The sequence below is a fragment of the Orycteropus afer genome, unplaced genomic scaffold, assembly GCF_000298275.1.
Source record: "Orycteropus afer afer isolate SDZICR_OR568_19922 unplaced genomic scaffold, OryAfe1.0 scaffold00045, whole genome shotgun sequence".
Taxonomy (NCBI): Eukaryota; Metazoa; Chordata; class Mammalia; order Tubulidentata; family Orycteropodidae; genus Orycteropus; species Orycteropus afer.
The window spans coordinates 10195431-10211474 of record NW_006921632.1 but is presented as its reverse complement, the minus strand read 5'-3'; the positions used below and the strand labels follow the sequence as shown (position 1 = coordinate 10211474).

General features: G+C 38.2%; 1 protein-coding gene across 1 annotated transcript in view; it reads right to left on the bottom strand.

The window, feature by feature from the left end:
* Nucleotides 1-16044, bottom strand: part of NELL2 (neural EGFL like 2) — a 628280-nt gene that overhangs the window by 236485 nt on the left and 375751 nt on the right. The window contains exon 14 of the mRNA XM_007937919.2: nt 11831-11956. Within this exon, the coding sequence (XP_007936110.1) occupies nt 11831-11956 (126 nt within the window). The remainder of the gene's footprint in view (nt 1-11830; nt 11957-16044) is intronic.

Genomic DNA, 16044 nt, shown 5'->3' with positions numbered 1-16044 from the left:
GAAGATTGGGCAATCTACTTCCATAGAGATACTGCCTTGGAAACCCAAGGAGGAATTGCTATAAGTTGGAAGCGACTTGATGGCAGTGAGTTTGGTTTGGATTTTGGTGATTACATTAAGGAGCTCCGGTGGCATAGCACCTGAGGCATTTGACTGCTAACCAGAAGGTTGGCAGTTCAAATCCACCAGCCACTCCATGGAAGGAAGACTGGGCAATCTACTTCTGTAAAGATTTACTGCTTCGGAAACCCAAAGGGGGTTATTATGAGTCAGAATTGACTCAATGGCAGAGAGTTTGGTTTTTTTTTTTGGTTTGTAATTACTTGGTCTCACCTGGATAATTCAGGGTACTCTCCTCATTTCAAGACTTTTAACCTTAACCACAGCTCCAAAATTCCCTTAGCCATGTAGGGTAACAAGTTCAAACACATCCACATCTTTGGCAGCCCTTATTTGGCCAGGCACAAATTGAAAAATAGTAACTATTACATATTGAGTACTTACTCTGTGCCAGTTATGCTAATTACATGTTGCATTTAATTTAATTCTAAAATTAAAACCATAAGTAATTTATTCCATTTTAAAGATGAAGAAATGAAGGTAAGAGAGGTTAGGCTAAGTTGCTCAAGTCCAGAGCTGCTAGATCATAGAGGAAGGACTCAAATCCCAGTGATCTGAATGCACTATAATCCACAAGCTAAAATGCCACAAAATATTCCTGGAGAGGAGAGGGACAAAGAATAGATTAGAGTGTGAATTGGACAAACTGAAGAAGAGGCTCTATGAACCTCTTGGCTGTTTCTGTCATATTTTTTTGCTGTTCTTCTATTTCCCCACACCCACTGGGCATGTATATGAAAATTTATTTTTAAATGCCTCACAGGCAATGACTTAATGGTTATGGCTCCATTCTAGTAAAATTCTAAAATCAGTTCTCATTAGGCCACATTGAAAATTTGCTTTAATGAAGTTTCAAGAATATCGACAAAGCTTTTGTCGTTTTGGAAATGAGACACCTTAACATCTTGATTCAAAGCCAGCACTGATTGTTAGATGTATCATAAATTTCATAACAAATCTTCACATTAAAAAAAAAAGATAAAAATAAAACAGTGCCACTGTCAATGTGCACAGCTTAATTAGAATGTGCACAAAATGACTGAAATGTTTCAGAAAATATAAAATGTGTTTTATTTTCTACAGGACTTTCTGGCCTTATTTCTTATAATTCTATTCATACTAAACTTGCCATTATATACCTGCCCATACCCTATGCTTTTGTAGCTATAGTTCTTCTTGAAAATGTCTGGACTTCTTCTGCTAAAATGTCTAAGCCGAGAAAAAAAAAAAAAAACATTACCATGAAGTCAATTTTGACTCATATTGACACTATAGGACAGAGTAGAAATGCCCCATAGGGTTTCTGAGGCTGTAAATCTTTATGGAAGCAGACTGCCTCATCTTTCTTCTGTGGAGCAACTGGTGGGTTCAAAACCACTGACCTTTTTGGTTGGCTGCCAAATGCTTTAACCACAGCACCACCAAAACTCCTTCTTAAATGTCTATTCATTCTTAAAAATCTCAATTTAAATGTCACACAGTGATTCAACATGCCCATAAACCACCATCACCACCACCCCCCAAAAAAATAACCTGTCTGCTGCTGAGTGGATTCTAGCTTATTTGGTAATTAGTGCCTAAGGCACTTGACTGCTAACCAGAAGGGGGTGGCTCAAACCCACCAGCCACTACTCAGAAAGAAGTTTGGGCAATCTACTTCCTTAGTGATACCGCCTCAGAAACCCAAAGAGGGGTCACTATAAGTAGGGTCTGACTCAATGGCACATAACAACAACAACGACATAGGACAGAGTAGAGCTGCCACATGGGGTTTCCAAGGCTATAAATCTCTATGGAAGCAAATTGCCACAACTTTTTTCCAAGTTTGTCCATACGAGGCTTAAACCAGATTGGTGACTATTTCTTTTGGGCTTTCTACAGCTCTCTGCACATTTCTCTTTCACAAAATGTACCACATTGTATTGTAATGATTGATTTACACTATCTCCATCTATTACATGGGACAATAACCTTACCATGTTCCTATATCTAAGTGTTGGTACAGAGAAAAGTGAAAAAAATCTGGGACATGAGTTCAGACCCACACACAGTTCTCATGCAACCCATGTTTACTATTCTCTCTGTCCTTATTCTTCAACCTGGTACTGTTTATCAGTACTTGCTGAAGTGATTAGGTTAACTGCATATAATATTCAATACCTGTGGTAGGTAGCCTCTAAGATGGCCCCCAATGATCCTCACCTCCTGGTTTTCACATCCTTGTGTAATCCTCTCCTCTTTAGTGGGGGCTGGACCTAGTGACTTACTTCTAACTAACATTGCTGTTGTTGTTGTTGTTGTTATGTGCCGTCAAATTGGCCCCGACTCATAGCAACACCTCCTTGGGTTGCTGAGGCAGTGTCACTATGAAAGTAGATTGCCCAACCTTCCTTCCAAGGAGTGATTGGTTGGGTTTGAACTGCCAGCCTTCTGGTTAGCAGTTAAGTGCCTTAGGCACTATGCTACCAGACTACAGCAAAAATAAGACTACTGCAAAAGATGGTGACCTTCATCCTGCTGGAAGACTTTCAGGGCAGCCTATGATCAACAGCCAGTGAGGAACTGCAGCCTTCAATCCAACAGCCCTTAAGGTACTGAATTCTGTCAGTAATCACATAGGTGAGATTGGAAATGAATCTTTCTGCAGCCCTGCAGGACAACTTGAAAGAGAAGCAAAGGACCCAGCTAAGCCTTTCCCTGATTCCTGACCCACAGGCACTGTGAGATAATAAGTATTTGTGGTTTAGGCTGCTACATTTTGGATGATTTACTATGCAGCAATAGATAACTATGATACAATGGCATTCCTCTTGATAAAAAAGAGTTTTGTTTAGGCAAAAGGGAACTTCTTTTTCTTCTTTGGTATCAGAAGTTATATGAAGTGCTAATCACAATGACAAAAATAGGTAGCAAGACACAGGCAGCAGAAGACTTGGTCCCAGCACTCAGGGCAGTTCCCTACCTCACCCTAGCAAAGGCACACAAGATAGACAAAGCTCTTGACTTGGACGAAGAACCTCACCCTCAAGAGCCCAAATCTCTTGACCTGGATGTGACACTGCAGAGGCAGCAAGGGCTGGGGGGGAAAGAAGAGCATCAGGAAGATAGAATGTCACTGGGAGATTATACATCTACTGTAAGACTGGATCAGCAGCATTACAGATCAACTCTGTTCCATGGGGCCCTCAAACAGTGAGGACGCATAAAGGTCAAACTTTCATTCTGGCTAGGCTGTCAAAGCCAACAATCAAGAAATGAAATGAAAGGCATCTGTTGAGCTGAAACTTCTGTAATCCTATCTTCTACAGGTGTCTGTTGCCAAGACACCACTATTATTACACTCCTTATAATCTTTTTATTCCCCTATGTGAGTTTTCAACTCTATGCTTTTCATATAAAAATCTCAAAATAAAACTCAAATAATACATCCATTTGGGACAAAGGTGAATTAGGGTTTCCTGACTAACCAAGTCAAAGCAAGTGAGGCTTGCTAATGAGGCAGCTCCCAGCCTCTCAGTGCTTGGGTGAGCTTGCAGAAAGGCTGGCTTACATGGACACATGCCACTGGGAGCTCTGATGATCAAGTCATGGCTGGGCTGGAGGTTGTACATGGATATGATGGTTATGCTGAGAGGCTGCATAAAGGGTACATAAACCGCTACATTGGAGCTAGTGTGCTCCCCCTACTCACTGACAGATTCAGATAACACAGAGTCCTTTTCATCTTTAAAAAGGCAATTCCAGCTCCCAGAGTCTTTGAGTCTGTTCCATTTTGAGCTGACTGCTAATTGTATGCACGCACATGTGTTTCAGAAAAAAAGATAAGCACATTGCCTTGGCCTCCTCACTGACTGTACAGACATGTCTGTCCCATTTCTGTTCTCTACAAGTTTTCTAAATGTTTCCCAAAGTTTTCTAAACATTAACCCCTCCTGGTAGTTATTGGATACACTTTTCTAGAGATATTTCCCTGATTGTTTTAAAATAGCTTTTCATCATTAATTCTTTGAGTCCCGAGGTTTGGTATTTTAATTTGCTTTTGTGATCATGTTTATATCTTCAAATACTCAATAATAACTGAACAGCATAATAATATGTAATCAACTACAGGAAATGAATAAGGCATCTGTTAGCTTTAGGGATCATATTTCAAATTTTCAAACCTAACAACTGATTTTCATGTTTTATAATAAGGAGACACATACCACAATTTTGTTGTATTTTGCAATGCTGATTCTAGGAATGAAAATTTGGAGTAGTTCATAAAAATGCAAAAATCTTTTCCAATAGTCAAAGCAACTAGTGGCCAGATGGTAGGATTATCGGAGTATCTCATTGTGATTCTTTAGAAATCTACATAAAAGCACCCAGGCTCATGAAATCCTCCCTTGAGAACTGACCAGAATGACTGATTCTATAGAGGCCATATTCTCTGCTCTGGGAAGATTAGTATCCACAGTAGGGTTTTGGTTGCATCTATCCAACTCCTGGGGTATCGCAATCTAACACTCATTCACAAGAACAACAGGAGCCTTCCCCACCCTCCAAAGAACAAACCCTCCAAAGCTTTTCTAATGTCCAGGGACAGTGCTATTCAATAACACCAAAGTTTCCCTTCTTTCTTCTCAGCTCCTGCTCACAGGTGCGGAATAAGTACTGTTGAATAAACAACAATATATTGCATCTCTTGCTCAAACAAGCTATCCATTTGATGGAAATTAAAAAGTAACCAGACAAAAGTGCCCCAGTGAAAGGGTCCCAAGAACACAAAAGAATAGTTTGTCTAAATTCTGTGTTAGTCGTTATACTAAAGATAATATGCCCAGATGAAAAATAAAAGGTATTTTACAACTAAAATAAACTTGCTAACGTAGGAACGTTTTGTTAAAGCGGATATGCATATTTCTCACCGCCTGCTCCATCAGTTCCTCCGCTCTGTGCTTCCCTCTCCTCTCTGACACTGCCCCAGTCTATTTCCTTACCATGTACATAACAGTAATTGTTATGGTACCCCCCACACACACACCCCGATTCATCTGTCGTGTCTGTACTTATGATTTCTTTTTTGAATGTTTTTATTTTGGTGAAAGTATATACAACCCAAAATACCTCATATTCACATTTTTACATGTACACTTCAGGGACATTATTTACATTCTTCAAGTTGAGCTAATATTCTTATTATCAGTTTTCAAATAATTCCACCACCATTATCTGAAATTCACTGCCCCCTATATTTCCCTTTTCATCCAACTTTTTGCATTGTTATGGTCAATTTGATCTCACATAGACACTTCTTTTAAAAGAGCACAATGATCAAAGCAGAGGTACTTTCCTAAGTAAGATAAACTATTTTTTTTTTTGCTTCAAAGAAGACCTCAGGGGATAGTTTTGATTGAAGGTTTAAAGATTAAAGATTATTTCAGGGCAAGTAATTGTGGCTTTGACAAATTCCTCAAGAGCTCTCATTTAATAGTTGAAGTTAACTAGGGAGCTCTGGTGGCATAGTGGTTAAGGCATTTGGTTGCTAACAAGAAGGTCCCTGGTTTGAACTCATCAACTGTTCAGCAGTAGAAAGACCATGCAGTCTGCTTCCATAAAGATTTACAGCCTTAGAAACACAATGAGGATTGCTAGGACTCGATGGCAATGAGTTTGGTTTGGTTTTAATGAGGTTACTGTAAATCCATACATATGTGACCAGCTTCAGTTTAAATTCTTGCTGGAAGAAGACATGATATAAAGAAATAATGTTATCATGGCGTTTCCAAAATATTATTTCTTTAGATTTTAAGGAAATTACCTTTTCTAGCACTGTTTACATGCATCTTTAAAGAAACACACAGGAACAGGCATGCATGGGTTACAACCTGTTTAAAAATCATTGCTTTCATTGTCCAGTAGTAAATAGTTCTCTGAAACCTTTTGTGCATGAAAACAGCATGCCCAAACTCCATGAAATGCTAGGAAACCAAGAGTAATAAAGAAACATGACAAAAAGTTAATACTATAATAAAAGCCATAACTATGTCTCAATAATCACCAAACCAAACGAGTATGACAAACAGGATGCTAGTGGTGATGAAAACAAAACAAAAAATCAATACTGGCCATGTTAGAGAGAAACAAGTGACCACAAGAATAAGATAATAAAATCTAAGTACTAGGAACATTCAATAGCTATAAAAAGTTAAGTACTTGCAGAAGTGAAAACTCCTTGGGGAATGCTACAGCAGGTTCTTTGTTTAATGACAACAAAATGCAAGTATCTAGTACAGTCCCTGTGTGCTCACACACTTGACGGAGCTCCTGTGATATGTGACAAAGATGAATGCCAGGATCAGAAGGCACTGGAGTAATAAAAGGAGGCAGGGTCAGGAGAAACATATTGAACAAGCAACAGAATATAAAATTTGAAAGGCCTGAGAAATTCCCTCAGCCTCCTTGGCTGAGGCCTCAAAGTTTACCATTGGAGAATTATTCCTCTGGGTTAAACTAAGAACACATTTTTTGAGGAGAAAAGACAGATTTTGTAGTCAAAGGACAATAAAAGGAGCTCTGGTAGTGTAGTGCCTAAGGCACTTGACTGCTAACCAGAAGGCTGACAGTTCAAATCCACCAGCCACTCCTCAGAAGGAAGGTTGAGCAATCGACATCCATAGTGATACTGCCTTGGAAACCCAAGGAGGGGTCGCTATGAGTTGGGGCCAACTCAATGGCACATAACAAGACAAGGCAACAAGACAATAAAAGGGCACTAGGTACCATAAAAAATTAGAGAAGTACATAAGGGAAGACATCCCTATGGGCCTAATGGAAGAGGAAGAGGGAAAGCTAAAATGGAACTATGCATCTTACAATTTTGCATGAGTGATTCTAAAGCAGGGATTCTCAACAGCAGCACTATTGGTACTCTGGGCCATATAATTCTTTGTTGAGTGAGGTTGTCCTGTGCATTATAAGATGCTTAGTGGCATCCCTGACCTATATCCACCAGATGACAGTAACATACTGCATAAGTTATTATAGCCAAAAATGTCTCCAGACATGGTCAAATGACCTCTGGGAGAACAGGGCAAAATCATCCTCATTTAAGAACCACGGCTTAAAGGATCAAATGTAGGCAAGACCATTATCCACCCCTTCCCATTCTCTGATCCACAGAAGGTTATTTAGATAACTAGATTATCAACATAGACGAAGAATCAGAAGTCCCTTTTTTATCAGAATAATCAGTTTAAGTTCTTAAGTTTGAAATGAGTATCTCTTCACTCAGAATATCTTTATCCTTTGATAATTCCAAAATCTACCTTTCCTGGTTCCATTTTTGTTCCCAGAGATTTTTATTCCTTGTCTGTTACACAAGATCAGTTCCAAGAGGAGATGCCCAGTAAAACTAAAGATTTTTCCAATTTAATTAATGGTTCTGTGAGTGATCCAAGAAAGCCATTGTTGTTGTTGCTGTTATGTGCCGTCGAGTCAGCCCTGACTCATAGCGACCCCTCCTTGGGTTTCCGAGGCAGTATCACTACGGAAGTAGGATTGCCCAACCTTCCTTCCGAGGAGTGGCTGGTGGGTCCATTAGTCCCAATAAATAATCTAGAAACTTTATTATTATAAAAATTAAGTTATTTTTGCAAACAGAGATAATAATGAATGGGCTTCCAACATTATGGCTCAGGTGAATCCAACTCTTTTCCTTCCTTTCCTTTTTCCCTCTCCTTCCTTCTCCCTTTATATATACCTAGGCTTTCCTCTATGAGTACAGAAAAGGATGTGAAGAGAAGGAAAGTCGTGACGTATTAATTAGGAGAGAAAAATAATACCCTCATTAGGAGGAAAATTATTTTAATGAGCTTAGAAGTGTATGAAGTGCTGCATCATTTGTGCAAATGTACAGCTGAGTCATTTGTGTAACTGTCTAATAGTTAGAAGGCCAGATAACAGTGATTTATATTTGTATTGCTGATTTCTGATTTAAGATTATTATTATAAAATCTGTTGAGGAAAAATTCCTCTTAGAGTTGAAGCTAATGAACTGGAATAATCTATATGAAAGTCAGTTTAATTACTGAACATTATAAATTGAATAATGTATTTCTACATAAAATATGAATCTTTTTCCTTTACTTATTTTTATACAGTTGCAAATTAGACAGATGGTGAATAGCATAAGAACTGAGAATAAGCAGGCTTGTCTTATGGCACCCATTTTGCCTCTTACTAATTGTGTGACCTTGGTTAAGGCAAGTAATCAATTTGAGCCTCAGTTTCCTCATTTGTGAAAATGAAGGAATTGAACTAGATTTTCTTAAAGAATTCTTCCATCTCCAAAATTTATGATCATGGAGGAAACATAAATTGTCATCATCTGAAAGGGAAAGGAAAAATCTGCAATTCTACCACTTACAGAAGGTAATTACTCTGTAGCATACATAATTTCTATGCCAGAGCCACAGGGTTATAAAAGTAAAAAAGGTTTCTTTTATTGATCAAAGCTCCTGACCATAAAGTCACGTGTATTGCTCTTGGATTCGTCTTTAAATTAGAATGCCTATGATTAATTTTCAGATGGAGAAAGCAACTGGGTACAGTGTTGAGTCACTTTGTAGTGTTTTATTCAGGGGGCGCTATTCAACAGGAAAGAAGGGCAGAAGCAAACTAAATTCTGAACTCCAAGGGCTCAGCCACCAACCTCAGAGAAAGGCTCATTAGTGGTGCTGGATTTTTATTCTGGAAAGCCTTCTACTGCAAATCTGTGGATGTCTCTTATAAGAATTGAAAGAAAATAAGTTCCAATCTTATCAAAGAAACAAGGTCCCACTCTGGTCTTGTATGAGTTCTTGAGATGGTACAGCCCAGACACCATCAGTACAAGGAAAACCTCTATGAGAGGAGCCATTTCTTCAAGGCTTCTGACAAAGCAATTCTTTTGTGTAAAAGTTAATATCAAATTAGGAAAGAAAGTTCTAAAGAAGTAAAATTTAAACATTTATTTCCTTTACTAAATGCTGACATATGCCAACCCTACATACAGTTTATTATAAAGATAACTTTTCACCTGAATCTGCTCCGCATAATAAAATTTACTCATATTCCCTATAAAATGCAACCAGTGTGTATTACAGAAATTCTCAAATTTGTAGACTTAGTCTTAGCAGACAGGAAATTTAAGAGCAAGAAAGTCTCTCTTCTTTAAGTGACAGCATAGAAATTAGTGGTGCTAGTTGGAAAAGCTGGTGCTTCTTTAAGAAAACACATTCCATTATCTGCCAGGTCTTGAAGTTCTTAGCTTATTCCATAGGCACAAAAAGCATGGCCTGAACAGCTTTTCTTAAAATGATTTTGGCCTTCCTGGAGCTCTGGTAGCATAGTGCCTAAGGCACTTGACTGCTAATCAGAGGCTGGTGGTTCAAACCCACCAGCCACTCCTTGGAAGCAACATGGGGCAATCTACTTCTGTAGTGATACTGCCTCAGAAACCCAAGGAGGGGTGGGGTTGCTATGAGTCGAGTCCGACTTGATGGCACATATCAACAACAACAACAGCATTCCTGCAAAGGGATACTTCATTTACATCATTAAAACAAAAACAAAAAATAAAAATCCTCACTGCCATGGAGTTGATTCTAATTCATAGCAAACGTCCCCCTCCCCCTTTAAATCACTTAAAGATTTAGGTGATAAATCTTTAAGGAAGCAGAGCACCCAGTCTTCCTTCCACAAAGTGGCTGGTATTTCTATCATTAGATACTTTGGAATCCTAAAGGAAAATTCTCCCTAACTAGTCAAAAATAAACAGTAATTTGTGGGAATTTATTTGGAAGGGAAATGCACTGGGAGATGCAAAAGCCAAAGCAGAAGATTCTCCACGTGGATGAATGCTAAACCATCCTGGGGATTTACAAGCAACAGACAGAATGGAAATGAATCTCTTGAAAATATCCTACCCTGAAGAAACAATCATCATTCAACAGTAGACCAAACTATGTGCCATACACTCTTACTTAAAACCTTTAACACTTTTAAAGCACATAAGAAATATAAAAATATGACTAGGAATATAAAAATATACAAAAACTTTTTAAGTATCTAATCCCAAAGAGTCAGCAGACTCCTTGAAAATTACCAGCACTCTTATTTTTAATGAGCACATGGTGAAATATCACTAAGATAAAATAGTTTATATCTTAGATTGCTTTTGTTGTTGTTAGCCATTAAACTCTAACTCAGGCTAATTGATACCACTAATACAGTACACTTTGCATTTCTATTCTGCTTTTATTTATTAAGATTTACTCTTTTTTAATCCTGTCTTGATGTTGAATGCATATCTAACTGAAGAAAAAAGAGTTTTCATTCAAGACACTCTGCCATTCAATGTGATTTAAAAAAGAAAAAGTGCACGAAAAAGTGAAGGATGGTTCCTATGATGTGAAAGATTTAGGATAAACTAACAAAAAAGCAGAAACTTGGAAATCTATTGGCATTTCTGTATTAAATATGTTTCTAACTTCAGATATCTTTGGTTATGCAACATAGATTGTGGACACTTCTGTTTATATTTGATTTCCATCATTTGTTTTTATGTAAATATCATGTATGATTTTATAGGAAAGTCCTTCCCCCTGCTCTTACTGACAAATAGGATATCAATTAGTATACAGTGTGGTCACCATAATAAAGATGTAGAAGTAGGCACGTTAAAACATAGAAATGAAATGACAACTTTATTGTAGATGCACATTTTCACTGCAGACTGTTACTGTCTTTCCCTGGAAAAATCTAGGTATTGTTTATACATTCATCTGATAAAAATTATAAAGTTGGAGATAATGTAAAAAGTGTTAAGAATAATGTTTTTAGGTGTTCTTCAGTTTTATGATTCCACATGTTTTCCTTAAATGTGTTACTTTGATGTTGTACCTATTTAAAAAAACAATTTAAGATGCAAAACAAAACATAAAAGTCCAAAGGAATGTTCTATTGCACATCCACATTTCCTCAAATCCCATAATCTTCAAGCAACTCTTCAATCACTATTTTTTTTTATATTCTACAGGAAGGAACCTATAGACTATGAAATGAATAAGCTGCTTATCCTAGATCTAACTTCAGGCACCACTGACCCTCAACACCTCCCTGAGCAGGACTATGAATTGTACTGAAAGGAGTGGTATTTCACAAAACAACCATAAGCAGAACCTCTTTTGTGTAGTCGCCCAATATACTTTTCAAAGGTGTGAAGAATCTCAGTTCTCTTTAATATTTCCAATTCCTAGTACCCCAAGGACCTATTTCTAAAAAATAAACCAAAAAACTAAAACCCATTGTAACATGATATATGTCATTATTAATCTATTCAAAAATCTACTGTAATACAAAGGAAATCTAGTTTAGGGCTTATTTCTCAGATTTGCCAAAGTACTTAACATATGTTTTGAGTATAAATAATTTTAAAGTATAACTTTACTATAATTTTAATCTAGTTCTTAAGTTTTTCTTTGTTCCTAATAGTAAATATGAAATTTATCAAGAACAAATACATATTCCTTTCCTTAGAACAGCTTCAGAATTAACTACCAGATCAAGAAGATACCCTTTTCCTTAAGACATGCTTTTTTATTTAAGGGAGTATTTTTAGAATACTCATTAAAAAAATCTTTTTTTTTTTTAACTTTTTTAAAAGAAGTAAATAGCCTTCACTTACCTGTACATGAATAATCATCAATTCTGATGTATCCAGTTTTACAGATGCACATGAAAGAACCTGGGGTATTGACACACATTGTATTCTCACGACAGTAATGGCGCCCCTCGGCACATTCATCAATGTCTGAGGAGAAAAAGTAGGATTGAGGGGTCAATAGGGTCATATTCTAGAGTTTCTCTCTAATTTTTTTTTGGTGGAGGGAGGAATAGTTACTAATTGTATACCATTTTAAAAACATTCAGAACACCTCCTTAAATAAGAATGCTTGATGTTCAAATGACAGAAATCATGTGAGTTTTTTCCAACAGTTCTTGCTAGAGTTTCAAAGAGGTCTATTTCAACTTGCATCATTCAAAATATCTTTTGAAATTTCCAGTGCATTCATCTATCTGTATTTGATGAAATGAATCAGAATGTACAGATTGGGCTGCCTTAGTATCTCAAAAGCTTTGATCATTGGGACTCATTTTTTGATTCACCAGCTAGTCTGTACACTTGGGGAGACCCTCCAAGAGATCAACAGTGTATTCAGTACACACCAGTATTTGAATGACTTCACATAGGGATATAAAACCAATAACTTTATATTGTAGTTTATTAAGGATACAAGTAGAGATATAGCAAGCCCAGTAACGTCTGAACAGAGATGAAATTATAATGTAGAGAACTGATATAGATGAGAAGTTTTAAAATAGTAAAATACGATATAATACTGAAGATTTACTATAGTAATCCGTACACCAAATTTTGAGTATAAAGACTTACAGATGCTAAAATATCATAGGTATTAAATGTGAAGAATATTAATTTTGAAAGTATTTATTGTGAGGAATGTGAATTTTTACAAGAAAACTGTCCCCATTTTATAGGACCTTTCTACACAGAATATAAAGTATTTTACTAGTATTATATCATCATGTAATACTGTTTACTAAGGGCCTTGGTACATTGATCATACAGGATATTTCTCCTCCATAAGTTTGCTTTCTCAAAGCCCTGTGGTGAACCCACAAGGTAACACTGACCTCAGTTGTACTATTAAGAGAAATGGAGCAACTACAGGAGATGACAGTGACCCACTGCTACAGGGATCGTGTTATGCACATAACCCCAACTATGTTTCCAGCCCTGAAGATATCAAAAGAGTAACTGACACATTCCAGGAACCTATATTTTAGAGCTATACTGTTCCTGGCAACAATCTGAGCTAATACGTTATTTCAAAGGTATAAAATCTGATGCCTAGAAAACCTCAATTTTCCATGCATCCCCATAGTCAACACAATAAATTCCAAACTTCTTATCCAAACATACAAAAGCCATTATCGGTTTGGCCCCTATTTCTCTGGTATAAAACCCTATAAGAAGCCCCTGCTGCACAGTGCTTAAGCACTTGCTAATGAAAAGGTCGGTGGTTTGAATCCACCAATTACTCCATGGGAGAAAGATGTGGCAGTCTGCTTTCATGAAGATTACAGCCTTGGAAACCCTCTGGGGTAGTTCTACTCTGTCCTATAGAGTTTCTATAAATCAGACTTGACTGTACAGCAATAGCTTTGGTTTTGGTTTGATATTCTGTGACTTGATTCTTATCTTCCCCTGTGTTCTGGTCACACTGAGCCTCTGGTCATTCTTGAATGGGCCATGGTCTTTCATGTCTACCTGCCTTTGCATAAGCTGTTTTTTCTGCTTGTAACTACTTCTCTTTCTCTCACCACCACATCCCAGTGGATCTTTTAAGCCAGTGGATTAATCCTTCAAAATTTTGTTTATCTATTCCTCTTGTGAAAGCTTCCTTGTTGTTTGTATGCCATCAAGTTATTCGGACACATAGTGATCCTATAGGACAGATTGGAACTGCCCCATAAGCTTTCCTAGGCTGTTATCTTTTTGACAGCAGATCACCAGGTATTTTCTATGGGGAAGCAGCCAGTGGGTTCACACCACCAACCTTTCAGTTAATAGCCAAGTACTTAACCACTGCACCATCAAAGTACCTTGAAAACTTCCCTCAAAAAACTCTCACTGTCATGGAGTCAATTTGAACTCAAAATGACCCCCACAAGGTTTCTGAGGAGGTAAATCTTTACAGAAGTAGATTGCCTCACAGAATGTCTGGTAGGCTTGAACTACCAACCTTCCAGTTAGCAGTCAAGTGCCTTAGGCACTATGGGAGCAGAGCTCCTTTGAAAACTTCCCTTTGTTAGGTGCCATTGAGTCATCTCCGACTCATAGTGACCCTATGCACAGCAGAACGAAACACCTCACAGTCCTGAACCAGTTCCATGATTCTTGCTATACTTGAGCCCCTTGCCGCTGCCACCATGTCAATCCATCTCATTGAGGACCTTCCCCTCTTTCGCTGACCCTCCACTTTACCAAGCATGACACCCTTCTCCAGGAATGGTCCTTTCTGACAACATGGCCAAAGTATGTGAGATGAAGTCTGGCCATTCTCGCCTCCAAGGAGCATTCTGGCTGCACTTCCTCCAGGACAGACCTGTTAGTTCTTTTAGCAGTCCACGGTACTTTCAGCATTATTCATCAACACCACAGCTCAGAAGCATCAATTCTTCTTGGGTCTTCCTTATTCACTGTCTAGCTCTCACCTCATATGAGGCAACTGAAAATACCATAACTTGTGTCAGGCACACCTTAGGCCTCAAGGAGACATCTTTGCTCTTCAGCGCTTAAAAGAGGTCCTTTGCAGATGACTTCCCCAGCGCTTTATGTCATCTGATGTTCTGACTGCTGCTTCCATTGGCATCGATTGTAGAACCGAGCAATGTGAAGTCTTTGACAATTTCAATCTTTCCTCCATTTATCAAAATGTTAATTATAGGACTAGTTGTAAGGATTTTTGTTTTCTTTATATTGAGATATAATATATACTGCAGACTGCATTCTTCAATCTTCATCAGTAAGTGCCTCAAGTCATCCTCATTTTCAGTCAGCAAGCAAAGTTGTGTCATCAGCCTATCACAGGACTAGCAGGATATCCAGGTATAAAGGGGCAGGAGGCAAGGCTAGGCCCCAAGCCCCCTAGAACCAGGAAAAGGAGGGAGCAGGAGAGGCCAGGGACCTCTGGAGTGGCAGGATATCCAGGGGAAAAGGGGCAGGAGGCAAGGCAATGCCCCAAGCCCCCTATAGCCAGGAAAGGGAGAGAGTGGCAAGGCACCACAAAATAGCAGGCTTCAAGCAGGAATTAGGTAAGGGGAGGGCACAGAGGTTTCCAATAGCTAAGGGAGTCAAACTTGTCTGTCAGTTTGTCATCCTATGGGGCTTGTACATTGCTGTGAGGCTGGAGGCTGTGCCACTGGTATTTCATACACCAGCAGAGTTGCACATGGTGCACATGTTTCAAATGCAGCTTATAGACTATGACAGACTAGGAAGAGGGAGGAGGCCATCCACTTCTCAAAAGTTGGCCAGGGAAAACCTTATGAATAGCACAGAAACACTGTCTGATACATTACTGGGCAACTTTATGAAAACTTCCCTAATGAGGTAAAATGGTCCCTATGCAGTGCTCCCTTGGGATTTTGTAAATATTACCATTATAGCTGTATGTACTTTTATTAATCTTTGTAAGTTTCTCTCTCCTCAATAAACTATATACATCTCAAGGGCAGAGATTCATCTATTACTGTTGCTCAACTCTGGCTGCACATTATATTCATCTAGGATGTTTTTTAAAAAATAAATTAAATAAACCTGGTTGTTGGACCAACTCCCAAAGCCCTACTCCACATTCTGATTTAACTGATTGAATACAGGTAATGCCATATGTGTGTGTGTGTGTGTGTGTGTGTGTGTGTGTCTATCAGAAGGAAGAAGTCTGGACAATTTACTTCTGCAGAGATGCTGCCTTAGAAACCCAAGGAGAGGTCGCTGAGTCAGAATCGACTTGACGGCAGTGAGTTTGGTTTCTCTGGAGATACATATAATATCATTTATATTTTAAGTTTCTCCATGGTGAGTCTAATGTCAGCAAAATACTTGTGTAAAGGGCCAGATGGTAAATATTTTAAGTCATAGGGTCTCTGTCACCAGCATTCAACTTTGTTGTTGTAGCATAAAAGCAGACATAGACAATATGTAAATGAATGAGGTTGGCAGTGTTTAATAACATTTTATCTACAAAAAACTCACTGCCATCGAGTCGGATCTAACTCACAGTGACCTCTCCTTGGTTTTCCAAGGTGGTATCA